Raw genomic sequence first — 27,544 nt, forward strand, 5'->3', positions numbered from 1 at the left:
AGACCCTATTTCTGCTAAGAAGTTTGTTTAATGGCCCAAGCGATGTTGGGTCCACAGATCTAGATAATTATCCATTGTACCATTGTCAAATCTGTATGGCATTGAAGTAGAGGGTCAGTGACAAAGTTCAACTTTAGTTGCTGATGTAGCAAACCACAATTGTGTTCTCAGTCCACACTTCTGCTGCTTATGGTCTTTGAATCAGTTCATATTGCTAGAACAAGAAAACATTATAACAGAAAAAGGTCATTTAGACCAACTAGCTTAGTTTTATACTTTACAAATGATATAAGGCAGCAGACCAAGTTACCCAAAGGCTCAGCTGCTTAAGGCAGTGAGTAACTAAGCCATACAGACCAGGAAAGTCCCAGGTTTAATCCTTCTGCTATGCTGAATTACATGCTCTCAGCCAGGGTAGCAAAAAGGATGGTACAATTGGGCTCATTGCCTCTAGGCTAGGGAGGGAACAGTACACCAGCAAGGTGTCAATGGTTTCAAGATGGTGGTGAGGAGAAATGGAACAGAAGGGAAGAAAACAGTCAGGAAAACAAAAAGGATACCAGACAGATATTGAGAGCTAGTAACTACCAAGGTTCTATTGTACTAGTCATAACATTTTGAAGTCCAAAGCTGACATTGGCCAGAAGCTATGGTTAGGGAAAGTTTGATTAGTCTAGGCCACAGCAGATTTCTACAAGGGAACCTAAACTACTAAAGAGAAAACCTATTTCAAAGTTCTTCTGTACCAAGACGGTAGTAGTAATTTTGAACAATTTTAAAGAGGAAGTCAACTAATAGAAATTTAAAACCTCTTCTAGCATGAAAGACAGAACTTCTGCCAATGACAACAGAAAAGGAACTAAAATAAAAAAGGGGAAGGGAAGTCCCAGGCGTAGTTATCAAAGCACCCCACTTGGAGAGTGGGCAAAGAGAGTAGTACAAGCTTTCAGAGATCCAAAGACTGGACTTTACATTACAACATTTACATTACATCGTTTCCTAAATTACAACAATGACTACACTTTACAAAGTACTTCATTGGCTGTAAAGTGCTTTGGGACATCCGGTGGTCGGTCTTTCTTTTACAAGTGGCAACTAGTTTTGTATAGAACTTTTTTTTTATTTTTTAAATGAAGCAAAAAGGTAACAATTCCAAATACTATATGGAAGCTCAGGAAATACAATGAAGTGGCAAAGTTCTCCCCCTCCAACTGTCACCGCCTATGCTTCCTCTCAAAGTAGAAATTTAGTTGGTTTGAGTCTCAGGGGCAGTAGCCTTCCAATACCTTGCTAAAGCAGTCAATTCTTCATGCACGAGTACTGGTCTGACGGTCAAAACAACTGCCAAAAGAGCTGGATCCTGTCACTACCCATTGTCCACACGTACTTCCAGCAGTGAGTCACTGCATAGCAATCAAGAGCAGGAACCCTGGACAATCAAATGAGCTTCTACTGCCCTAAATGAAAAGCTCAACTCAACACAGATTAGGGGTTAACATTTGTTCAGTGCCACATTGTACAGTCCATTTACACACTGAACTGAAGTCAAAAAATTGATACCTTCTTGTAAAATACAGGAGACAGTTAAACTAGCTTTCATTTTCAAAACATACATAAAGCTGGTCAGAAATACCAATAGATTATAACACTTCAATAGTTTTTCGCATAAAAATTCCTTTGCCCGATTACAGTAAACCTTATGGTGAGTGGGGGTGGGGAGGGGGGGGGAGGGAGAACAAAAGAAAATTGATAATCCACTGCACTGAAGTCAGCCTACATATTTCATGAACAGTGAGTCATTTTCATAGTGTACACGGACGGGTCACATTGTCCGCATGCCCGATACGAGACTCCCAAAACAAACGCTCTACTCGGAGCTCCGACGCGGCAAGAGAGCCCCAGGTGGGCAGAGGAAACGCTTCAAGGACACCCTCAAAGCCTCCTTGAAAAAGTGTAACATCCCCACCGACACCTGGGAATCCCTGGCCCAAGACCGCACAAAGTGGAGGAGAAGCATCTGGGAAGGCGCCGAACACCTCGAGTCTCTTCGCCGGGAGCAAGCGCAAGCCAAGCGCAAGTCAACCCAAGCACCCCACCCACCCGCCCCTTCAACCACTGTCTGCCCCACCTGTGACAGAGACTGTAGGTCCCGCATTGGACTAATCAGCCACCTGCGAGCTCATTTTTAATGTGGAAGCAAGTCATCCTCAGTTCCGAGGGACTGCCTAAGAGAGAAGAGTACACATTAACCTTACCCCACCCAGTAAACCCTAGTTTTGCAGTCACTATAGAGGCAATACAAAAAATGTTCACTGTATTGGAAGAAACAATGCTCAATCTTGGTATAAACTGCATTTATGTTGTTATGGGAAAATGCTTAATATACATGAACTTCAAAAGAAAAGAATGGCTTCAAAAAAAAGGATTTCACCAAAGGAAAAGCCAAACCACTGGACTGCAAGGAGGCGGCTCAGGTTCAATTCCATCATTGGCAATGAAACTACCTTCCATGCAAGAGTTTAATCAATTCTCAGGCAGGCTGGTGGATGAAGTGCTTCCAACAGTGGAGACAGCGGTCAGATCTTTCGACTCAACACAGCACATCTGTACTGAAGTCCACATCCCAAGTTGTTACGAAAAACACATGGTGGGTCTCAAAATCCATCATGCCTTTCACTGATGCTGCATATTATACAGCTCAGGCCATGGGAGTAACAGTATGCTGAGAGAACAGGAGAGAAATGAAGTCACCAGTCAAGCCTATTATTGAGTTTCCTCTACAATACTTACCTAGCTCAGTAGTTTTGTGTGTTGAGGATCCCTGCAAATATTAACACACTCCCAGGGATCTCCCTATACACTACTATCTCCAAATGACAGCAACAACTACTCCTCAAAAGGGAAATCATGCCACATCACAGAAAACATTTTTTTAGTAAAAAAGTATACAGCAACAGAAGTAACACCAGTAAATCAATAAAGTAACTCCATCCCAAAAAAACCTGAGAATTTGCTCATTGAATTTCTGCCTGGGACAAGGTATGCAATGACATACTAATATATGAAAATGAGACAGGAAAAAAAACAGCTGGTCCATCAAGCCTTCTCCACACTCATGACGCCTGGAGCATCATGACTAAACACTTCCTAACCCTCCACAGCCATGTAAAATCTCCTAGGAGAGGCAAAAAGAAAACACATGAAAAAAAAAACCATGGCCAATGAGGGGAGAAAAAAAGCTGGAAAATTCCTCCCCGACCCCCTCAGGCAATCAAAACCAGTCCAGGAGATCACATTGATCATGTGTATGTTAACTGTTAATCCACTTACCTTCTATATGATGTGATCTCTGCCCCATCCAAGAACTGGTTTAGCTCCCGCTTGAAGGCATGCAGAGAGTCAGCACACAGGCCGGCAACGCATTCCAGAGGCTCACTACGCTCTGGGAAAAGAAGAACCGCCTAACATCTAGCCTATTCCTACTTTTGTGTAGTTTAAATGCATGTCCCTCTTTCTCCCCAATCTGTCAAACTGAAATAATCATCAATAGGCACACAATCCAGCCCATTCACTATATACCTCTATCAGGTTGCCTGTAAGACTATGCTGCTCTAAAGTAAATAGATCCAATTCTTTAAGCCCGAATAACTAAGGTCCTTAAAGCTAGGAATCGTTCTTGTAGTTCTCCTGTAAACCTTTTCCAAGGCCACTATCGCCAACCATGCGAGGGGACCAAAACTGGGTGCAATACTCCAGATGCAGTTTAACCAACAACCGTATAATGACAGAATGATCTCCTTTGATTTGTACTGAAGGGTTGTATTAACACAACTAGCCTGCCTGCTTTGGCTATAGCTTCTCTACATTGGTCGAGAACCTTCAGTGATCTATGAACACCATCACCTAGATCTTTTTCTTTCTCATCTGCTTTCAGTATTGTTCTCCATAAATGATAACTATATTCTGAGTTAGTCCTATCTACATGTATGACACTGCATTTATCTAGGTTAAATGTAATTTGCCAATTCCCCTAGCGCATCCAAATCGTTTTGCAGAAGGTCATAATCTTCTACAGTCTCAACCCTTGCACAAATTTTAGTATCATCTGCGAGCTTACTGGCCATAGCCCCAACATCACTGTCCAGGTCATTAATAAAAAGTGCCTAGTAGTGGGTCCAACACTGATCCCTGGGGGACACCACTAGTAACGTGCCTCCAGGCTGATTCACAATCATTGACGATAACATTTTGGCTGTGGGATTGGAGCCAATTCCTAATCCACCCCATCAAATTTCCACTGATAATACAAGATTCTGTCTTGAAGTAATGTAGTGCAAGGTACATTATCAAAGGCTTTCTGAAAATCCAGGTAGACTATGTCAACCAGATACCCTCATCCACAAACCTAGTAACTTCTTAATAAAACTCAACAAAGCTGTAAAACCTGACTTTACTTCCCAGAAGCCGTGCTGAGCATCTCCAATGACCCCATCTCTTTCCCAGTTCTAGAATCCCTTCAAACATCTTCCCTATGATGGATGCCAGGGCCTGTAGTTTTCTGGCTCCGATTTGTCCCCTTTTTTGAAAATCAGAACTACATGAGCTACCTTCCAATCACACCAACTTGGACTCTATCAAGCTATTGAAGGTACGAGCAAAGGGCTCTCGGAGCCCCTGTCCCATCTCTTTAATCACACTTGGGTGGATGTCATCTGGACCTGGAGCCCTATTTATTTTGGGATTTCCTATTCTATCCAAGATGATACCTCTATTTTAATATTTATAATGTTATTTATTACAGGGCATCCCACAGCTGGAACATGAGCATCATCATCCTCCACAGGGGTATAGACTGATGAAAAATAGTCATTCAGCAGCTCTTCTACAACCTAGGAACCTGTCTTATATTGACTTTCAGTGGCCCTATATGATCTTCAACTGTCTTCTGACTCCTGACCAAGCTGAAAAAGCTTTTGTTATTACTACGACAACTATTCTAATGGTTTTGTCTCCCTCAATTGCATGTGATATTTGTCCCTGCTCTCCTGCGAGTTAAATTCCTTAAGTTTGTAAAATGCGTTCTGCTTCAATCTATTTTGTCTGTGCACATTTGTCAGCCATAATGGTTTTGTTTTGCCATATGCCCTTCTTTTAACCATTGTGACATACATGGCTTCCTTTTGTTTGAGAATGGTTTTGAGGACAACCAATTTGTCCTCAGTATTTGTATGCCTATCTAGTAGGATTGTCTAGTCCGTTTTTGCCAAATCTTCAGCCTTGTGTGTAAAACTAGCCCTCTTAATATACCAGCATTAGATTAGCTGCAGCCTTTACTTGGCCAATAAGATTAAATCTAATTATATTGTGATCTTAGACTTACTGGGATCTCCTTGGGTCTACTGACCATTTTAAATAGCCTTGCCGATAAAATATGAACCTAAAAGCAAAAAATTGAAATTGACAATTTGAATCTACAGTTGGGTCTGACAAAAACAATTTCTCTCCACATCAATTTTTAAAATTTCTTTGCAATATTTGACTTGCAATCCCCAAATTACTTCTCTACTCAACGTAATTCTCCTTTCACAGTTACTTTAAAATGTTTGTGTAAAATCACATTTACCTTTGTATTTAAATTTCAGTTAGTTATTAAAGCAAACAATTTTTTTTTTATTTTTTATTTTTTTTTATAAAAAGGAGGGGTAAAGTGAATGAGTTGCGAAGTTGAGAGCTTAGGCCAAAGTAATGAAGAAGGGATATCAGGACATCCACAGACTGGAAGAGCAGCGAGAGATGAGCTCGTATCAGGAGAGAGAGCAGCACAAGCAACGGCTTATATAGTGAAAGATAGCAGATTAAGCACGTTCTGTAAAGAGAGAGCATGTCCTTCGGTGCAGGAGGTAGAGTAGCCTTAGCTTCCAATACAATGCCATATATACACCAATATTTCCACTTCATGTAATTTGACAGATAAAATAAAACTGGCTATAATGATGTGTGTCAAGGTACAGCAAAACTAGTTTATTCATTTACAAAACAAAGTGATACTGTCCCTCTCATTTCTGCTATATCTGTAATTCGCAGGACACTGAAAAATAATTATTTTCTCTGACAACAATGTCAATGAATTAAAGAATTTTGCTGTAAGCAACATCAATGCCCAATGCAAATACACCATTTTTGTTTTCAGAACAATTTTGAAAAAGTACTCCTCAAAAAAATGTACATTAGAGGATCTCCAGCAACGTTGCTTGTAGTCGCAGTATCATGGAGTGAGGCGTGGGAAGGGCAAACCTCCAGCTGGAGGCAGTTAGCCACATTATTCGGGAGCACAGCATGGAAGTAGATAGCAGGCGATGGAGCAGTTGGGTAGGTCTTGGTGGAAGATAGAGGGAGCAGAGAGGGTAAAATGCCTGAAGGAGAGGTGAGGAGGGAGAAGGAAAGAAAAAAGATACAGGGAACCATCATGGCAGCTGAAAACAGGCTAAATTCCCACCCCTCCCCTGTGGTCAGATTGACCTGTGGTGTCAACATGGGCTAACGTTGGGATCTGACAGACCAGTGGTATCATGCTCAACATGAATCAGTAATTCTAAAGTCTCAAGATTATATAGACAATAAATAGAGACGGAGATGAATATGATATTGCTCTGATTCTTTTGAAGAGGTCAATACAAATATCCCTTTAAGAAGGTTGCACACCAGCAAAGCTCTCCCCAGATGACCCAAGCCTCTCGACAAGGAATGACCTTGTTTCTGCCCTGGAGTACACAAACCAATTGATATCTTGTTAACTTTGTAGACATTAAAGTAACAAGTGCAGTAAGAATATAGTTAATGTTTGCAGTAGAATTTATGCAGCTGGGCAGTTAAATGGCAAACTAAATTTAATATGGACATATGGAAACTATTGCATTTTGGAAGAAAGAATGAGGACACAACTATTCAATGAAAGGAGTACAATTAGCAGCGAGACTGTGAAAGGAATCTGGGAATGACAGTAGACTGGTCACGTCAATGTCAAGACAGTGAGGAGAAGCAATTAAAAAAAGCAAATAAAATGTTGGGATATATAGCCAGAACACTGGAGCACAAGTCTAGAGAGATTATGTTGAGGATTTATAATGCACTGGTCAGGCACCACTTGGAATAGTGCATGCGATTCTGGTGTACAAACCTCAAAAGGGATACGTACTGGAATGCAGAAAAGCAAGAAGGATGATTCCCACGTGCGAAGGGGATAAGCTAAGAGGTAAGATTAGAGAAGCTAAAGTTCCAGACTAACTAGAATTGTTAAAGGGTCTACAAAAGTATTAAAATGACAGATAAAAGTAACATGAAGATTACTTTAGGATCAGTCAAGCCAGTAGAACAAAATGACAACAATTGAAAAGTAAATTTAAAACACCTCAGAAATAAATTATTTACTCAAAGTGTGACAATGTTCGGAATCATCTACCAGGCAAGAAAGTGCCATTAAACATACTGGACAAGTTGCATGCTAGGTTGCACAAATTGAAATACTGGCAGGACAAACTCGATAGACCAAATGGCCTTTTCTCATCCTCAACTTTTATGTTCATAAGAGTCAAATAAATGCTGAGACAAGAGGTCCAAAACCAAGTCTTCCCTCCTTTTTATGGAGTTACAAGAATAACTGGTTCATCCATCCCTAATCTTCTAAAGTGGTTCTCAAACATGTGCGCAGGAATCCTGCAAATAATGACAAAGGGCCCCCTCTCAACTAAAAGAGCCCGGTTGTAACTTGCCCAATAGAAAACAGTTTACCCATTGCAGAAAATTATTAGTATACAGCATTACAAAGAATGTCAGCAAGTTAAATACTGGAACAAATATAGAATATAGTTCTTAAGAAAATGTGGTCATGGTACGTGGTATGACCAGCACCAGACGAACAGAAACCTGACGATCTGCAGAGCCCCTGGGATCCTCTTACAGACCTCCTATGGTCCATGGACTAATTTTGAAAACCTATGTTTTAAAAAGTGTCTTTTCTATGAAGGGAATTGAGGAAGAAAGACACACAGAAATTTATTTCAGGAGATTTGTAGGTATCAAGGGCAACTGCCCTGTTGTTCGGTTTCCTCTAGCAAATATCCCAAAAGATCTATTTTTGGATAGCCGCATTTATCAAAAAAGTAAATAAGCTGATTCAGAAAGTACAGCCAACATGTGAAGTTCAATTTGTGGAGTGCACTTGCTCTGTACCTGGTCACAGTGTTGAACAGAGGCCTGTAATATTCCAAAGGTAGAGTCAACTGGGGGAATCGCTACGGTAACCATATTGGAATCTTTCTATGGTAGAAAACATTCCACTGAAGTGGTCTTTCAAAATGTCTCGAGGGAAGAGGGAGAAAGTTTCTCACCATGAATGCCTTGCACTTCTTTTAGTGAGAAAGGCATGGGGGGGTGGGGAAAGAAAGAGAAGAGAATATTGCAGTCAGAGTGATTCTTCCCCTTATCACTGTATAAGAGGGATCAAAACTAATGCCAAACCAAAAGCAACTGCTTCAGAAAATGGGAAAGCAGGTTATTAAAAAGTGAACAAATAAAGGCTTCAATACATTAATACCACTAGTCATTTGCACAGCTAGTGTTAAGCAACACCAAACCAACTGCAGAACCCGCACGTTGCCTAATACCCAGGATATTGATGGAATGGGATTCAGCGATGGTAATTCCATTGAATGTCAAGGGAAGGTGGTCAGGCTCTCACTTGGTTTAAAATGAAGAGCATCAACCAGAGCTGATCAGGCAAAAGTAGACGTCAACGGGACAGTACTAAGGCACAGTAACAAGAAAAATAAACATAGGAGATGGTCAATTGCCTGGCATTTAAATATTACTTGCCACCATGCCTGAATGTTGTCCAGGTCTTGTTGCATGTGGGCATGGACAGCTAAATTATCTGAGGAATTTAGAATGGAGTTGAACTCTATGCAATCATCAGCAAACCTCATCATTTCAAACCTGATGGAGGGAAGATCATGGGTGAAGCAGCTGAAGATAGTTGGAACTAGGACGCTGTCCTGAGGAACTATTGCAGTGATGTCCTGAGGCTGAAATGATTGGCCTCCAACAACCACAGTCATCTTGCTTTGTGCCAGGTATGACTCCAGGCAGTGGAGAGTTTCCCCCCCCCCCAGCAATCCCCACTGACTTCAGTTTTACTAGGGCTCCTTGGTGCCACATTCGGTCAAATGCTGTCTTGATGTCAAGGGCAGTCACTTTCGCCTAATTTAGCTGTCCATGCCCACATGCAACAAGACCTGGACAACATTCAGGCATGGTGGCAAGTAATATTTAAATGCCAGGCAATTGACCATCTCTATGTTTATTTTTCTTATTACTGTGCCTTCAGCTCGTGTCCATGTTTGGACCATGGCTGTAATGAGGTCTGGAGCCAAATGGTTCTTGTGGAACCCAAACTGCGCAGGTTATCGGTGAGCCAGTGCACTTCATAGCACTGTTGACAACTCACTTTGTTGATGATTGTGCAGTAGGCCAGTAGAGCGGTAATTGGCTGAGTTGGATTATCCTGCTTTTTGTGGACAGGCATACCTAGACAATTTTCCACAATGTTGGGTAGATGTCAGTGTTAAAGCTGCACTAAAACAGTCATGTGCAAGCCTAGACAATAAGTGTTGACAGGCTGTTTAACTGAAGGAGCCTTACAGCTAACAATCCTATCCTCACCCAATGTCCATACTTCCAGGAAACATTGCTGAATATTGATCAGGAACAGGAATCTGGGACAATTTCCTTCCCTTAACCCAGGGAGCCCAAGCCCAACTGTAGCACCCCTATTATTGCTTTGGCTGAGATCAGCAGACTCAGCAGAGTATGTACTCGAATTGGAAAGAAATGACTGGTGGTGTCCCACAAGGATCTGTGCTGGGGCCTCAACTATTCACTACATTTATTAATGACAAAGATAACACAAGAGAGAGTCATATATCCAAGTTTGCCGATGTAACAAAGATTGGTGGCTAGTAAGTAGCGTAGATGGGAGCATAAAATTACAAAGAAACATTGATTGATTAAGTGAGTGGGAAAAACTGTGGCAGATTGATTTCAATGAAGTGTGAGGTCATCCATTTTGGACCAAAAAAGGATAGACCTGAGTATTTCTTTTAAATGGTGAAAAGCTAGGAACAGCGGAGGTCCAGAGATTTATGGGGTCCGTGTACATAGATCACCAAAATGTAGTAGTCAGGTACAAAAAATAATCAAAAAGGCTAAGGGAATGTTAGCCTTTATAACTAGAGGGCCAGAATATAAAAGGGGAGGATGTTTTGCTAGAGCTGTACAAAACTCTGGTTAGACCACATCTGGAGTATTGTCTGGACACCACCACACCATAGAAAGGATATATTGGCCTTGGAAAGAGCGCAGCGCAGATTCATCAGAATGTTACCAGGGCTCCAAGGGTTAAATTATGAGGAGAGATCATATAAACTAGGCTTGTATTCCCTGGAATACAGAAGGCAAAGGGATGATTTGATTGAGGTTTTAAGGATTTTGAAAGGAATTAATCCAGTAGAGAGAAACTTTTTCCACTGGTGTGTGTGTGTTGCGGGGGTGGGGGGAGAAGTGGAGTCTAGAAGGGGACACAACCTTAAAAATCAGAGACAGGCCATTCAGGAGAGAAGTTAGGAAACACTTCTTCATGCAAAGGGTGATAGAAGTGTGGAACTCTCACAAAAAGCAGTAGATGCTAGCTCAATTAATAATTTTAAATATCGGAGATAGATAGAGTTTTGCTAGCCAAGGGTATTAAGGGCGATGGAGCCAAGGCGGGTGGATGGAGTTCGGATACAGATCAGCCATGATCTCACTGAATGGTGGAACAGGCTCGAGGGGCTTAATGGTCTACCCCTGTTCCCATGACAAGTGATCAAACTTGGGATTTTCCTGGCCTGTATGACTTAACTATGCACTGGTTTAACTAACTAAGAAGCATACTCAGAATATTAGGGAATCAGTTTGCAAAAATTCTCAGCAGAGATAAAGGTGTTAAGTGTGCATTAATCTATATATGAATGCAATGAATCAGTTACTTAACTAGTACTGTACTAATGTTTAAATGTTGCACAAACCTGTGTGTTCTGGCAGGTGACTTCAAACTCAGTTCCAGTCCCATTATAGACACCATAATGTTCAGAATGAGCTTTTGTCTTGTATTCAATTGAAGTTGTACCATTTCCTACATGAAATGGTTCTTTAGCAATTCCTTCATCTGACCAATTTAATACAGCAGTTGCAGCTGAAACAATCTCGGACGTACTTATGACGTTATTATAGATTGAAGAACTTTCAACTACACAGTTGGATTTTGTGGTCGTTCTCTCTATTCCAGTGACGATCTCATTTGATGTCGCTACAAAACCATTTACAAGGGTTGCAGAATTCACCTGCACATTATTTATTGTACTGTTTGTGTTGTATGTGCAGAGTGCAGATTCTTTGATAGGATCTCTGGGCTTTAAGAGTTTACTTCTCACTCTTTTTCTTGTTTTACAGTCAGAAGAACACCTAGTAGTTGAGGAGTTGGTACTCATCTTGTTTTTCCTGTTTGTATAAGTGGAATGACAGTCTTCAGGCCCCTTGGAGTGACTGCTGGAGTCAGCTGAAGTTATTGAATTAAATTGAATGTCAAGCTTTTCTTTCTCAGACATCTGAAGCAGGCTTTCTTTGCTAATTAGGCAATATTTGGATATTCTGTCCTCGAGAGACATAGAAAGTGCTTCTTCCACCTGCACAATACCGGCTTCCCATTGAGTGTGTACTTTAACAGAAACCTAGATCAAAGAAAAGGAAGTCTTTTATTCACCATAAAGCCCACATTATAAAGAAAACAGATTATTGTAACTTATATATGGGACAGAGTCAAATGGGATGGTGCTTCTTTTGATTGAGCATTAAAAATAGTTTCAATCAGCATCTGAATTCACAGTATTGTATAAGCAGTGTCACAATAATCACTGTGGAATCTGCAAGCAGAGTTTTGCATAGTAAATTAAGATTTCACCGTACCAATTATGAGACGATAGACTTCACAGCAAAGCAAAGCACCTTATCTAAATGCACAGTAAGACACCAACTCTGAATTTGAAACTAAAACTTATTTCTGCATGTGGCAGTCTTAATTATTCAGTAAATCTGGAGTCACCACTATATAAACAGCAAAGGCACCCATCTTTGTACCAGTGACCTTGCTTGGAATCCGTGACGTTCAGACTCAAGCTTGGCAATAAACATAGCAGAAATCAGTTAAATTATGGCATTAGAGGGCCTGTTTTCTCATTTCACAAATCAGCTACATTTTTAATACATTAGAACCACTTAATGAATTATTTGCCACCTCATCACCTGCCATGGTACTTAACTAGCAGCTTTTCAAATTTTTTATTCTGGAGAGAAAAGAGCTGTAAAATGATTAGTTTATCAACAGCACATAGATAAACTCTGAAATTGAAGTATATCAAAGTGCTTTTCATCTTTATTATTGATGTTTGGCCTCAGTGCGACATTATTGCAAAACTGATCAGGTATATACAGCACCTTATTTCTCTGCACGTCACTTTCTGCATTTTTGACATTCCTTTGAACCAGCAGCTCATACTGATGTCTTCCTTCAAATGGTTCAACCACTGCTGATGCAACCCAAGCACGCTCTGCAACAATGCCCAAAAACTGAACATAATATTGGCGACAGGGCCTCCTGCTGGGCTCTAATGAAAAGAGAGATCAAATCAGTAAAGAATATCTGGAACCCAGAAATAGCATTATCAAAGGCACTTTCCAATTAGTCTCAGTCTCTGTGGCTATGTACTTGATTTTAAAGTGTTGAAGAATTAAACAGATCCAACAAAAACATAACTGTTTCAAAAAAGCGATATATTTCCAAGTCAGGATGGTGTGTCACTTGGAGGGAAATGTGGAGTTGATGGGTTTTCCATGCGCCTGCTACCCTTGTCCTTCTAGGTGATAGAGGTCACGGGTTTGGGAAGTGCTGTCGAAGAAGCCTTGACAAGTGCTGCAGTGCATCTTGTAGATGCTACACACTGCAGCTACTTTGCGCCTGTGATGGAGGGAGGGAATGTTTAAGGTGGTGGATGGAATGCCGATCAAGCAGGCTGTTGTGTCTTGGCTGGTGTTGTTGGAGCTACGCCCATCCAGGCAAGTATTCCACCAGTTCTGACGAAGGTTCATCGACCTGAAACGTTAACTCGGTTTCTCTCTCTACAGATGCTGCCTGACCTGAGTATTTCCAGCATTTTCTGTTTTTATTCTATCACACTCCTGACTTGTGCTTTGTAGGTGGTGGAAAGGCTTACAGGAGCCAGGAGGTGAGTCACTCGTTGCAGAATACCTAGCCTCTGACCTGCTCTTGTAGCTACAGTATTTATCATAGAATCATAGAATGGTTAGAGAACAGAAGGAGGCCATTTGGCCAGTCAAGCCCGTGCTGGCTCGCCAAGAGCAGTTCAGCTAGTCCCCACTCACCCACCCTTTCCCTGTAGCCCTGCAAATTTTTTCCCTTCAGATACTTATCCAATTCCCTTTTGAAAGCCACGATTGAATCTGTCTCCACCACCCTTTCAGGCAGTGCATTCCAGATCCTAACCACTCGCTGCGTAAAAAAGTTTTCCCTCATGTCGCCTTCGGTTCTTTTGCCAATCACCTTAAATCTATGTCCTCTGGTTCTCGACCCTTACGCCAATGGGAACAGTTTCTCTCCATCTACTCTGTTCAGACCCCTCGGGATTTTAAATACCTCTATCAAATCTCCTCTCAACCTTCTCTCCTAGAAGGAGAACAACCCCAGCTTCTACAGTCTATCCACGTAACTGAAGTCAGTCATCCCTGGAACCATTCTTGTAAATCTTTTCTGCACCCTCTCTGAGGCCTTCACATCCTTCCTAACTGCGGTGCCCAGAATTGAACACAATACTCCGGTCGAGGCCGAACCAGTGTTTTATAAAGGTTCATCATAACTTCCTTGCTTTTGTACTCTATGCTGCTATTTATGAAGCCCAGGATCCCGTATGCTTTTTTAACTGCTTTCTCAACCTGCCCTGCCACCTTTAACGATTTGTGCACATATACCCCCAGGTCTCTCTGTTCATGCACCCTCTTTAGAATTATACCCTTTAGTTTATATTGCCTCTCACTCTTCCTACCAAAATGTATCATTTTGCAGTTTTCTGCGTTAAATTTCATCTGCCACGTGTCCACCCATTCCACCAGCCTGTCTATGTCTTCTTGAAATCTATCACTATCCTCCTCACTGTTCACTATACTTCCAAGTTTTGTGTCATCTGCAAATTTTGAAATTATGCCCTGTACACCCAAGTCCAAATCATTAATATACATCAAGAAAAGCAGTGGTCCTAGTACCGACCCCTGGGGGAATACCTTCCTCCTGTCTGAAAAACAACCGCTCACCACTACTCTCTGTTTTCTATCATTTAGCCAATTTCGTATCCATGCTGCCACTGTCCCTTTTATTCCATGGGTTCCAGCTTTGCTGGCAAGCCTATTATGTAGAAGTCCATGTACACCACATCAACCGCATTGCCCTCATCAACCCTCTCGGTTACCTGATCAAAAAAGTTGATCAAGTTAGTTAAACACGATTTACCTTTAACAAATCCGTACTGGCTTTCCTTAATTAATCCACACTTGTCCAAGTGTCTGTTAATTTTGTCCCCGATTATCGTTTCTAAAAGCTTCCCCACTGCCGAGGTTAAACTGACAGGCCTGTAGTTGCTGGGTTAATCCTTACACCCTTTTTTGAACAAGGGTGTAACATTTGGAATTCTCCAGTCCTCTGGCACCACCCCCATATCCAAGGAGGATTGGAAGATTGTGGCCAGTACCTCCGTGATTTCCTCCTGAACTTCCCTCAGCATCCTTGGATGCATCCCATCTGGTCCTGGTGACCAATGTTCCCTCTAATTTTTTTTTGTACTGAGTGGGCCATGAACTCCTTTGAGCGCAACCTTTTTGTCTGTGGGCGAATTGTACAACAACATTTACAACAGCAACAGCAACTACTTAAAAGCATATATAAAGTAATGCCATAATGCCACCCCACCGTCTCAAATCATGAGACAATCAAAGAAGGTTCGATACAGGTTTAACATAACTTCTGTTTTTGAATTCATTTCCTCTACAAATGAACCCCAGTGCTTTATTTGCACTTTTATGGCTTTTTTAACCTGCGTTGCTACTTTTAATGATTTGTGACTCTATACCCCTAGATCCCTTTGCACCTCTACCCCATTTAGATTCCAAGGAGTAGGTAGCTTCCTTATTCCTCCTACCAAAACGCACCACCTCACACTTATCTATATTGAAATTCATTTGTCATTTACATGCCCATTCTGCAAGTTTGTTTATGGTAGAATTAATTAAAAGCTTTTAGTTCGTCATGTACAAATTCCATTTTTTTTTTTAAATTACTTGTCAGAAATGACTGGGATTTAAAAGAACTGCATAATAATGCATTAACACGTCAGAAACATCATTCAGTTACACGATTATGCACCGACAAACAAACCAAAAACCCAAGTTGAGCTGAAAGAGGCATATCTATTCATGCAATTTGTATTAACTTTAAAGTTTTCAACGTATTAGTCCATCCGTATTATGTCACTATAGCAATGGCTGCACAAGCAGCAGGAGCAGCGGCTTTCCTATGGCGCTGACGTGCTGTACGTCTACATAAGTAATTAGAATATTAATCACAATGCAACCAGACAGCCAACAAATATAAAACGTGGAGTTCTTTAGTTCACAGTATTAAAAAGAATTGAACAATTGAAGAAGAACGGATATCCGTATCTTCAACTTCAATCACTTCCATTAATAAACATTGTCTTCCAGAACTAGCACCCCTCCCCCATGCAACATGTCAGAAATGCAGCACTTATTCACAAGTGCAGAAAAACACATCGAATCATAGAAAGTTACAGCACGGAAGGAGGCCATTTCGGCCCATCGTGTCCGCGCCGGCCGACAAAGATCTATCCAGCCTAATCCCACTTCCCAGCTCTTGGTCCGTAGCCCTGCAGGTTAGAGCATCTCAAGTGCACATCCAAATACTTTTTAAATGTGGTTAGGGTTCCTGCCTCTACCACCCTTTCAGGCAGTGAGTTCCAGACCCCCACAACCCTCTGGGTGAAGAAATTTCCCCTGAAATCCCCTCTAAACCTTCCACCAATTACTTTAAATCTGTGCCCCCTGGTTTTTGACCCCTCTGCTAAGGGAAATAGGTCCTTTCTATCCGTTTATCTAGGCCCCTCATAATTTTATACACCTCAATAAGGTCTCCCCTCAGCCTCCTCTGTTCCAAGGAAAACAGACCCAGCCTATCCAGTCTTTCCTCATAGCTAAGATTCTCTACTCCCGGCAACATCCTTGTAAATCTCCTCTGTACCCTCTCTAGGGCAATCACATCTTTTCTGTAATGTGGTGACCAGAACTGCACGCAGTACTCTAGCTGAGGCCTAACTAGTGTTTTATACAGTTGAAGCATAACCCCCCTGCTCTTGTATTCTATGCCACGGTTAATAAAGGCATGCATTCCGTATGCCTTCTTAACCACCTTATCTACCTGGCCTGCTACCTTCAGGGATCTGTGGACATGCACTCCAAGGTCCCTTTGTTCCTCTACACTACTCAATATCCTACCATTTAATGTGTATTCCCTTTCCTTGTTAGCCCTCCCCAAATGCATCACCTCACACTTCTCCGGATTAAATTCCATTTGCCACTGTTCTGCCCACCTGACCAATGTATTGATATCTTCCTGCAGTCTACAGCTTCCTTCTTCAGTATCAACCATTTTAGTATCATCTGCAAACTTCTTAATCATGCCCCCTATATTCAAGTCTAGATCGTTTATACTGTACCACAAAAAGCAAGGGACCTAGCACTGAGCCCTGCGGAACCCCACTGGAAACAGCCTTCCAGTCACAAAAACACCCATCAACCATTACCCTCTGCTTCCTGTCTCCGAGCCAGTTTTGAATCCAACTTGACACTTTGCCCTGGATCCCATGGGCTTTTAACTTTGTGACCAGTCTGCCGTGTGGAACCTTATCAAAAGCCTTGCTAAAGTCCATATACACTACATCAAAACGCACTACCCTCATCTACCCTCCTTGTTACCTCCTCAAAAAATTTAATCAAGTTTGTCAGACATGGCCTTCCCTTAACAAATCCGTGCTGACTATCCTTGATTAATCAGTGTCTTTCTAAGTGAAGATTTATCCTGTCCTTCAGAATTCTTTCCAATAATTTTCCCACCACCGAGGTTAGGCTGACTGGCCTGTAATTACTCGGCCTATCCTTTTCTCCCTTTTTAAACAAGGGTACCACATTAGCAGCCCTCCAATCCTCTGGCACCACACCTGAAGCCAGAGAGGATTGAAAAATGATGGTCAGGGCCTCTGCAATTTCCTCTTTTGCTTTGCTTAACAGCCTGGGATACATTTCATCCGGGCCTGGGGATTTATCTACTTTTAAAGCTGCTAAACCTCTTAATACTTCCTCTCTCACTATGTTTATTTCATCTGATATTTCACACTCCTCCCCCCCAATAGCAATGTCTGCTTTGCCCCTCTCCTTTGTGAAAACAGGTGCAAAGTATTCATTAAGAACCCTATAGACATCTCCCGCCTCCACACACAGATTACCCTTTCTTTAGTTATCCTCTTACTCTTAATATATTTATAAAACATCTTTGGGTTTTCCTTGATTTTACTTGCCAAGAATTTTTGTTTGCTTTCCTAATATCCTTTTTAACCCCTGCACTTTCTGTACTCCTCTAAAGATTCTGGAGTATTTAGTTCTCGGTATCTGTCATACGCCTCCCATTTTTTCTTTATCCTACCCTGTATGTCTCTAGACATACACAATTTGCATCACCGAATTAAAAACAAAAAACAGGAAAAGCTATGATTTAACAGAAATAAACAAACATTCAGCTTTCTTCCTGGACAAGAGAACCAAACAGACTGAGTTGGAAATGTTTACTAATATGGTGACGTAAATATATTAATTTGCAAATTTTATTTCTAATGTTTTTCACTCAAACATTCTCCACAATATTAATCCCTGCTCTTATCATGAAAAGTGTTGAATTATTTTAGGTACTTCCCAATTAAATAGTGGGAAACAAACTTCATTGTACTCTCAATTTTTAATCTCCTATTTCATTACCAAATCAAAATTGTACATTATCTGCATCTTTCTCAATAAACAAATAGTGGTTTCTTCTAAAGTAGCTTCCTGCAATTTTTATACATAATTACATAACTCTTGTTACTATTAACACTCCATTAAACGCTTAAGAGGTCATCTATATTTACATTATTCCCTGGGACTTGTTCGGACTATAGAATGACAAACCATTTTATTTTGTCTGTGTTTTTCCCCTTTTTTGGTTCTCTTCCTTAACGTCTTAATGATTTTTCAAGACTTTTTACTTCAAGACCTGGTTAAAACTTGTTTAAATGAGGACAAAATTGATTTTTGCTTGTTTCTTATTAAATAGAAACTTGGGGGGAGGGGGGTAATGTTTGTAACACTCATTTTTTGTGAAAAGTTAATTAAAAATCTTTAAAATTCTTTCAAGTCTCATTGCAGCTTTGACAGAAGAAGTTGCTGCAAGTTATTCTTTCCCTCTTCAACGCTGTCATTAAACATACAACAAAAAATAAAATAAACTCTTATTCCAAACAGAGCTCAAATGAGAAAGTGAATAAAGTGGTTAAACTTCCTAAGAAGGCAGTGAGGTTATCTATCCCCAGCCATGGTGATGAGTTGGGATCAGATTTGGAAAAGCTGTTTCCTCTTTTTCTGCTCCCATTCCCTCCGTCTCTCACAGACTGAGGTACAAACGGGGGCACAAACTTTCCCCCCTCTTTCATAACATGATTTAAATAACCCTGAAAAACTCTTTCAAAAAAGGGGACAACACCTGGCAAAATGTAACTGGATCTTACCGCGGGGCATTCAACATCACTTTTCCGGCTTTAAACTAGTTTCTGAATTTTTAAACAAAATTTCACTTGGCCACTCGCCCTTCCCTGCCCCCCTACCCCGCCACATCTCGGCCAGTCCAACGACCCCCTCTCCGCCAGTCTCTCTCTCTCTCCCCCACGCAGTGTCTCCCGCTCCCACCCAGTCCCCCTCTCCCCCCGTCCCCAGACCCGCTCTCTCAGCGTCCCCCTCTCCCCCGTCCCCCTCTCTCCCCCCACCCAGTCTCTCTCTCTCCCCCCACCCAGTCTCTCTCTCTCCCCCCACCCAGTCTCTCTCTCTCCCCCCACCCAGTCTCTCTCTCTCCCCCCACCCAGTCTCTCTCTCTCCCCCCACCCAGTCTCTCTCTCTCCCCCCACCCAGTCTCTCTCTCTCCCCCCACCCAGTCTCTCTCTCTCCCCCCACCCAGTCTCTCTCTCTCCCCCCACCCAGTCTCTCTCTCTCCCCCACCCAGTCTCTCTCTCTCTCTCTCTCTCCCCCCACCCAGTCTCTCTCTCTCTCGCTCTCTCTCCCCCCACCCAGTCTCTCTCTCGCTCCCCGCCCAGTCTCTCTCTCTCTCGCTCTCTCGCCCCCCACCCAGTCTCTCTCTCTCTCGCTCCCCGCCCAGTCTCTCTTGCTCTCTCGCCCCCCGCCCAGTCTCTCTCTCTCTCTCTCGCTCTCTCGCACCCCGCCCAGTCTCTCTCGCCCCCCGCCCAGTCTCTCTCTCTCTCTCTCCCCCCACCCAGTCTCTCTCTCTCGCTCCCCGCCCAGTCTCTCTCTCTCTCGCTCTCTCGCTCCCTGCCCAGTCTCTCTCTCTCTCGCTCCCCGCCCAGTCTCTCTCTCTCTCGCCCCCCGCCCAGTCTCTCTCTCTCTCTCGCCCCCCGCCCAGTCTCTCTCTCTCTCTCGCCCCCCGCCCAGTCTCTCTCTCTCTCGCTCCCCGCCCAGTCTCTCTCTCTCTCTCTCTCGCCCCCCGCCCAGTCTCTCTCTCTCTCTCGCCCCCCGCCCAGTCTCTCTCTCTCTCTCTCTCGCTCTCTCGCACCCCGCCCAGTCTCTCTCGCCCCCCGCCCAGTCTCTCTCTCTCTCTCTCCCCCCACCCAGTCTCTCTCTCTCGCTCCCCGCCCAGTCTCTCTCTCTCTCGCTCTCTCGCTCCCTGCCCAGTCTCTCTCTCTCTCGCTCCCCGCCCAGTCTCTCTCTCTCTCGCTCTCTCGCCCCCCGCCCAGTCTCTCTCTCTCTCTCGCCCCCCGCCCAGTCTCTCTCTCTCTCGCTCCCCGCCCAGTCTCTCTCTCTCTCGCTCTCTCGCCCCCCGCCCAGTCTCTCTCTCTCTCTCGCCCCCCGCCCAGTCTCTCTCGCTCTCTCGCCCCCCGCCCAGTCACTCTCGCTCTCTCGCCCCCCGCCCAGTCTCTCTCGCTCTCTCGCCCCCCGCCCAGTCTCTCTCGCTCTCTCGCCCCCCGCCCAGTCTCTCTCGCTCTCTCGCCCCCCGCCCAGTCTCTCTCGCTCTCTCGCCCCCCGCCCAGTCTCTCTCGCTCTCTCGCCCCCCGCCCAGTCTCTCTCGCTCTCCGCCCAGTCTCTCTCGCTCTCCGCCCAGTCTCTCTCGCTCTCTCGCCCCCCGCCCAGTCTCTCTCGCTCTCTCGCCCCCCGCCCAGTCTCTCTCGCTCTCTCGCCCCCCGCCCAGTCTCTCTCGCTCCCCGCCCAGTCTCTCTCGCCCCCCGCCCAGTCTCTCTCGCTCTCTCGCCCCCCGCCCAGTCTCTCTCGCTCTCTCGCCCCCCGCCCAGTCTCTCTCGCTCTCTCGCCCCCCGCCCAGTCTCTCTCGCTCTCTCGCCCCCCGCCCAGTCTCTCTCGCTCTCTCGTCCCCCGCCCAGTCTCTCTCGCCCCCCGCCCAGTCTCTCTCGCTCTCTCGCCCCCCGCCCAGTCTCTCTCGCTCTCTCGCCCCCCGCCCAGTCTCTCTCGCTCTCTCGCCCCCCGCCCAGTCTCTCTCGCTCTCTCGCCCCCCGCCCAGTCTCTCTCTCGCCCCCCGCCCAGTCTCTCTCGCTCCCCGCCCAGTCTCTCTCGCTCTCTCGCCCCCCGCCCAGTCTCTCTCGCTCTCTCGCCCCCCCGCCCAGTCTCTCTCGCTCTCTCGCCCCCCGCCCAGTCTCTCTCGCTCTCTCGCCCCCCGCCCAGTCTCTCTCGCTCTCTCGCCCCCCGCCCAGTCTCTCTCGCTCTCTCGCCCCCCGCCCAGTCTCTCTCGCTCCCCGCCCAGTCTCTCTCGCCCCCCGCCCAGTCTCTCTCGCCCCCCGCCCAGTCTCTCTCGCCCCCCGCCCAGTCTCTCTCGCCCCCCGCCCAGTCTCTCTCTCTCTCTCGCTCCCCGCCCAGTCTCTCTCTCTCTCGCTCTCTCGCTCCCCGCCCAGTCTCTCTCTCTCTCGCTCCCCGCCCAGTCTCTCTCTCGCCCCCCGCCCAGTCTCTCTCTCTCTCTCGCCCCCCGCCCAGTCTCTCTCTCTCTCGCTCCCCGCCCAGTCTCTCTCTCTCTCGCTCTCTCGCCCCCCGCCCAGTCTCTCTCTCTCTCTCGCCCCCCGCCCAGTCTCTCTCGCCCCCCGCCCAGTCACTCTCGCTCTCTCGCCCCCCGCCCAGTCACTCTCGCTCTCTCGCCCCCCGCCCAGTCTCTCTCGCCCCCCGCCCAGTCTCTCTCGCTCTCTCGCCCCCCGCCCAGTCTCTCTCGCTCTCTCGCCCCCCGCCCAGTCTCTCTCGCTCTCTCGCCCCCCGCCCAGTCTCTCTCGCTCTCTCGCCCCCCGCCCAGTCTCTCTCGCTCTCTCGCCCCCCGCCCAGTCTCTCTCGCTCTCTCGCCCCCCCGCCCAGTCTCTCTCGCTCTCTCGCCCCCCCGCCCAGTCTCTCTCGCTCTCTCGCCCCCCGCCCAGTCTCTCTCGCTCTCTCGCCCCCCGCCCAGTCTCTCTCGCTCTCTCGCCCCCCCGCCCAGTCTCTCTCGCTCTCTCGCCCCCCGCCCAGTCTCTCTCGCTCTCTCGCCCCCCCGCCCAGTCTCTCTCGCTCTCTCGCCCCCCGCCCAGTCTCTCTCGCTCTCTCGCCCCCCGCCCAGTCTCTCTCGCTCCCCGCCCAGTCTCTCTCGCTCTCTCGCCCCCCGCCCAGTCTCTCTCGCTCTCTCGCCCCCCGCCCAGTCTCTCTCGCTCCCCGCCCAGTCTCTCTCGCCCCCCGCCCAGTCTCTCTCGCCCCCCGCCCAGTCTCTCTCGCCCCCCGCCCAGTCTCTCTCGCCCCCCGCCCAGTCTCTCTCGCTCTCTCGCCCCCCGCCCAGTCTCTCTCGCTCTCTCGCCCCCCGCCCAGTCTCTCTCGCTCTCTCGCCCCCCGCCCAGTCTCTCTCGCTCTCTCGCCCCCCGCCCAGTCTCTCTCGCTCTCTCGCCCCCCGCCCAGTCTCTCTCGCTCTCTCGCCCCCCCGCCCAGTCTCTCTCGCTCTCTCGCCCCCGCCAGTCTCTCTCGCCCCCCGCCCAGTCTCTCTCGCTCCCCCGCCCAGTCTCTCTCGCTCTCTCGCCCCCCGCCCAGTCTCCTCTCGCTCTCTCGCCCCCCGCCCAGACTCTCTCGCTCCCCGCCCAGTCTCTCTCGCTCTCTCGCCCCCCGCCCAGTCTCTCTCTCTCTCCCCACCCAGTCTCTCTCTCTCTCGCGCTCTCCCCCCCACCCAGTCTCTCTCTCTCTCTCTCACTCGCTCTTCCCCCCACCCAGTCTCTCTCCCCCCACCCAGTCCTCTCTCTCGCTCTCTCCCCCCACCCAGTCTCTCTCTCTCGCTCGCTCTCCCCCCCACCCAGTCTCTCTCTCCCCCGCCCAGTCCCTCTCTCTCTCTCTCTCTCCCCGCCCAGTCCCCCTCTCTCTCTCGCTCTCTCTCCCCCCCCCGCTCTCTCTCCCCCCCGCCCAGTCCCCCCGCCCGCTCTCCCCCCCCGCCGCCCAGTTCCCCCGCCCGCTCTCCCCCCGCCCAGTCCCCCGCCCGCTCTCCCCCCCCGCTCGCCCTCCCCCCCGCCCAGTCCCCCGCCCGCTCTCCCCCCCCGCCCGCCCTCCCCCCCCGCTCGCCCTCCCCCCGCCCAGTCCCCCGCCCGCCCTCCCCCCCGCCCAGTCCCTCGCTCGCTCTCCCCCCGCCCACTCTCTCTCTCTCCCCGCCCACTTCTCTCTCCCCCCACCCACTCTCTCTCTCCCACCACTCTCTCTCTCTCCCCCCCACCCACTCTCTCTCTCTCTCCCCCCACCCACTCTCTCTCTCTCCCCCCACCCACTCTCTCTCTCTCTCCCCCCACCCACTCTCTCTCTCTCTCCCCCCCACCCACTCTCTCTCTCTCTCCCCCCCACCCACTCTCTCCAATTCCAATTCAAATGCTTTATTGGCATGAAAGTTTACAGAGAACCATATTGCCAAAGCTTACATAGCAAAAAGGTACAGTTTTCCAACATTCTGTAGGTGTCAATCGATTTGACATTTGTTGGTTACATACAATATTACTTTTAAACAATATTAATTTTAAACAGTCTTTGTACTTCATTTGGTACGTTCAATATTAATTTTAAACAGTCTTAATTTTAAACAGTCCTCAGGTTGTGACATGTTGTTACATATTTGGCCCCAAGGTATGGTCTGTCTCCTTCTCCTAGGACTAATCTCAATTTTGACAGGTCATCCAATTCCTTGAAATCTGGGGTTGTTTGGCTTAGCTTGTTGAATAATATGTTTCTTGATGTGTTGAATTTTTCGCATTTTAGGAGGAAATGCATCTCTGTTTCAACCTCGCCGGCCAGACATTGATCGCATATTCTATTCTCTCTAGGCTGCCAGGATTTCTTGTATCTGCCTTTTTCAATTTCCAGTTGGTGGTCGCTTAGTCTGTACCTGGTGAGGGTCTGTCTCTGTTTTGTGTCTCTGATGGTCGTGAGGTAGTCTGCCAGTTTATATTCTCTTTTTAGGGCCCGGTAACATTCTAATCTGCTTTGGCTTTCAGTTATTTTGTTCCAATGTTCCAGGTAGGTTTCTTTGCATTTTTTAATGATTTGGTTCACTCGGATTGGTGTTTGGACGGCTGTGTTGGTCTGGGGCTGGTCAGGGTCCGGCTGAGTACTTAGTTTCCGTAGCAGCTGACTCAGGGGACTCTTTTCTGGGTTTAGCTCTTGGGTCTGAAAGGCTTTGAAATGAAGGGTGTCTGGGGAGCTAGATTTGAGGTGATTTAGGAAGTTTAGTGCTCGTTTTTGGATGTTTATTATCAGTGGGTATCTGCCTAGTTCGGCTCTGCATGCATTTGTTGCCGTTTTTCTTTGGGTGCGAAGGATGCTTCGGCAGAATTCTGCATGTCGGGCTTCTATTGTGTGTTTTTCCCATTTAGTGTAGCTTTGGTGATTTAGCGGGCCCCATACTTCACTACCGTACAGTGCAATGGGCAGGATTATGCTGTCAAATATTTTGAGCCAGATTTTGATTGGGATTTGGATGTTGTAGAATTTTCTTTTTATTGCATATAGGGCTCTTCGGGCTTTTTCTTTTAGTGCATTCACTGCTATGCTGAAGCTCCCTGATGCTGTAATAGTTAGACCAAGGTAGGTGTAGCTCATAGTGTGTCCTATAGTGGTATCACTGAGGGTAAACTGGTATTTGTTTCCCTGACATCTGGGCCTTTTTTGAAAAATCATGATGTTTGTTTTCTTTAGATTTACTGTTAGAGCCCAATTTTGGCAGTATTTGTCGAGTAGGTCTAGTTGTTGCTGTAATCCCTGTTCTGTGGGGAGACAGCAGAACCAGGTCGTCCGCATAGAACAGGGATTTCACTTCTCCATCCAGGAGACGGAGACCTGGTGACTCGCTTTGCTCCAGCATGTCTGCTAATTCATTTATGTATATGTTGAACAGGGTCGGGCTCAAATTGCAGCCCTGCCGGACGCCTCTCTCTCCCCCCACCCAGTCTCTCTCTCTCTCTCCCCCCCACCCAGTCTCTCTCTCTCTCTCCCCCCCACCCAGTCTCTCTCTCCCCCCACCCAGTCTCTCTCTCCCCCCACCCCAGTCTCTCTCCCCCCCCCACCCAGTCTCTCTCTCTCTCTCTCTCCCCCCCACCCAGTCTCTCTCTCTCTCTCTCTCTCCCCCCACCCAGTCTCTCTCTCTCTCTCTCTCTCTCTCTCTCTCCCCCCACCCAGTCTCTCTCTCTCTCTCTCTCCCTGATGCGCCATCAATTACTCAAAAGACTGAGGTTAAGCGAATAACAACCAGGCTTTTATTAACTAAAGAATGAAGGTCTGGTCTCGAGTGGTTCGACCCGTCCAGAATACTAAGGGACTGGGAGGTAGTCACTTATATACCTGGAATAGTGGGAGGAGTCAGCCGAGGCATGTCCAGACCTGTACCTAGTGGAATACACATTACACATACAGACAGGGACACAGTGGTTTACCACATTCACCCCTTGTTTAAAAATGAGTCCGGCGGGGGTGAAGTGTATTTAAAAGTTCGTGTATTGGAGTCTCTCCGGAGGTCTTGTCTGCCGCTGTGATCGACGTGGCGACGGCAGGGGTGGTGGAGCTTCCGGCGTCGCGTCCCGTGTAGGCTGGGGCCCTGGAGTGTAGTCCTCGTGGGTGACGGTCCAAGACGAGCCGGCTGCTGGGGTTGGATATCGGGTCGTTGGGGGGGGTGGGGGGGGGGGGGCGGTGGTAATGGGTAGTGGGTTACAGCGGTCCCCCGAGGGTGCGAGGTCTCGTATGGAGACTGTGTCCTCCCGCCCGTCCGGGTACGCAATGTAAGCGTACTGGGGGTTGGCATGGAGGAGGTCCACCCTCTCGACCAGGGGGTCCGTTTTATTGGCCCTCACGTGTCTTCTCAGTAGTACCGGCCCTGGGGACGTCAGCCATGGCGGTAACGATGTCCCCGATGTGGACTTCCTTGGGAAGACAAACATTTTCTCGTGAGGGGTGGCATTGGTGGCAGTGCAGAGCAGTGACCGAATCGAGTGGAGCGCATCGGGGAGCACCTCCTGCCAGCGGGAGGTCGGAAGGCCCCTAGACTTTAAGGCTAGTAGGGCGGCCTTCCACACTGTTGCATTCTCTCTTTCCACCTGTCCGTTCCCCCGGGGGTTGTAACTGGTGGTCCTGCTTGTGGCTATACCCCTAGCGAGCAGGTACTGGCGGAGTTCGTCGCTCATAAACGATGAGCCCCGGTCGCTATGGATATAGCTGAGGAAACCGAACAGGGTGAAGAGGCTGTTCAGAGATTTAATGACTGTGGCACTGGTCATGTCCGAGCAGGGGATAGCGAACAGGAAACAGGAGTACTCGTCAATGATGTTGAGGAAGTACACATTGCGGTCGGAGGAGGGGAGAGGCCCTTTAAAATCGACGCTCAGGCGTTCGAAAGGGCAGGTGGCTTTTATCAGGTGGGCTCTGTCTGGTCTATAAAAGTGCGGTTTGCATTCAGCGCAGACTTGGCAGTTCTTGGTCATGGTCCTGACCTCCTCGATGGAGTAAGGCAGGTTGCAGGCCTTGATGAAGTGGAAGAACCTGGTGACCCCCGGGTGGCAGAGGTCATTGTGGAGGGCCCTCAGCCTATCGATCTGCGCGCTGGCGCAGGTGCCACGCGATAGGGCATCTGGGGGTTCATTGAGCTTCCCAGGCCGGTACAAGATCTCGTAGTTGTAGGTGGAAAGTTCGATTCTCCACCTCAAGATCTTGTCATTTTTGATTTTGCCCCTCTGCTTGTTGTTGAACATAAAAGCAACTGAACGCTGGTCAGTGAGCAGGGTAAATCGTTTTCCGGCCAGGTAGTGCCTCCAATGACGCACAGCCTCCACAATAGCCTGGGCCTCCTTCTCGACCGCGGAGTGTCTGGTCTCCGGGCCCTGGAGGGTTCGTGAGAAGAATGCCACAGGTCTCCCCCGCCTGATTAAGGGTGGCGGCCAGGGCGAAGTCGGACGCGTCGCTTTCCACCTGGAAGGGGATGGATTCGTCCACTGCGTGCATGGTGGCTTTGGCAATGTCCTCCTTGATACGGTGGAAGGCCGAGCGGGGCCTCTGCCGTCAGGGGAAAAGAGGTGGATTTGATCAGCGGACGGGCTTTGTCTGCATAGTAGGGGACCCACTGGGCGTAGTAGGAAAAAAAACCCTAGGCACCTCTTCAGGGCTTTTAGGCAGTGGGAGTTCCATAAGGGGACGCATCCGGTCCGGGTCGGGACCGATGACCCCGTGTTCCACAACACAGCCAAGGATGGCGAGGAGGTCTGTGCGGAATATACACTTCCCCTTGTTATATGTCAGGTTCAGGAGTTGGGCGGTGCGGAGGAATTTCTCGAGGTTTGCGTCATGGTCCTGCAAGTCATGGCCGCAGATGGTCACATTGTCTAGGTAAGGGAAAGTGGCCTGCAGCGCGTTTTGATCGACCATCCGGTCCATCTCCCTTTGGAAGACGGAGACCCCGTTGGTAACGCCAAAGGGAACCCTAAGGAAGTGATAGAGGCGGCCGTTTGCCTCAAAAGCAGTATACTGGCGGTCTTCAGGGCGGATG

The 27,544-nt window shown here is 47.2% G+C and overlaps 1 protein-coding gene across 3 annotated transcripts in view; it reads right to left on the bottom strand.

Moving 5' to 3' along the window:
• Positions 1 to 27,544, bottom strand: part of LOC147113976 (uncharacterized) — a 288,093-nt gene that overhangs the window by 213,915 nt on the left and 46,634 nt on the right. For all 3 annotated transcript variants that reach the window (XM_085995438.1, XM_085995439.1, XM_085995440.1), the window contains 2 exons: positions 12,586 to 12,755; positions 11,121 to 11,822 (listed from right to left, as the gene is read on the bottom strand). In XM_085995438.1, the coding sequence (XP_085851564.1) occupies positions 11,121 to 11,822; positions 12,586 to 12,755 (872 nt within the window). The remainder of the gene's footprint in view (positions 1 to 11,120; positions 11,823 to 12,585; positions 12,756 to 27,544) is intronic.

The sequence above is a fragment of the Somniosus microcephalus genome, chromosome 8, assembly GCF_052327205.1.
Source record: "Somniosus microcephalus isolate GS21.2 chromosome 8, FLI_Smic_1.0, whole genome shotgun sequence".
NCBI classification, from domain to species: Eukaryota; Metazoa; Chordata; class Chondrichthyes; order Squaliformes; family Somniosidae; genus Somniosus; species Somniosus microcephalus.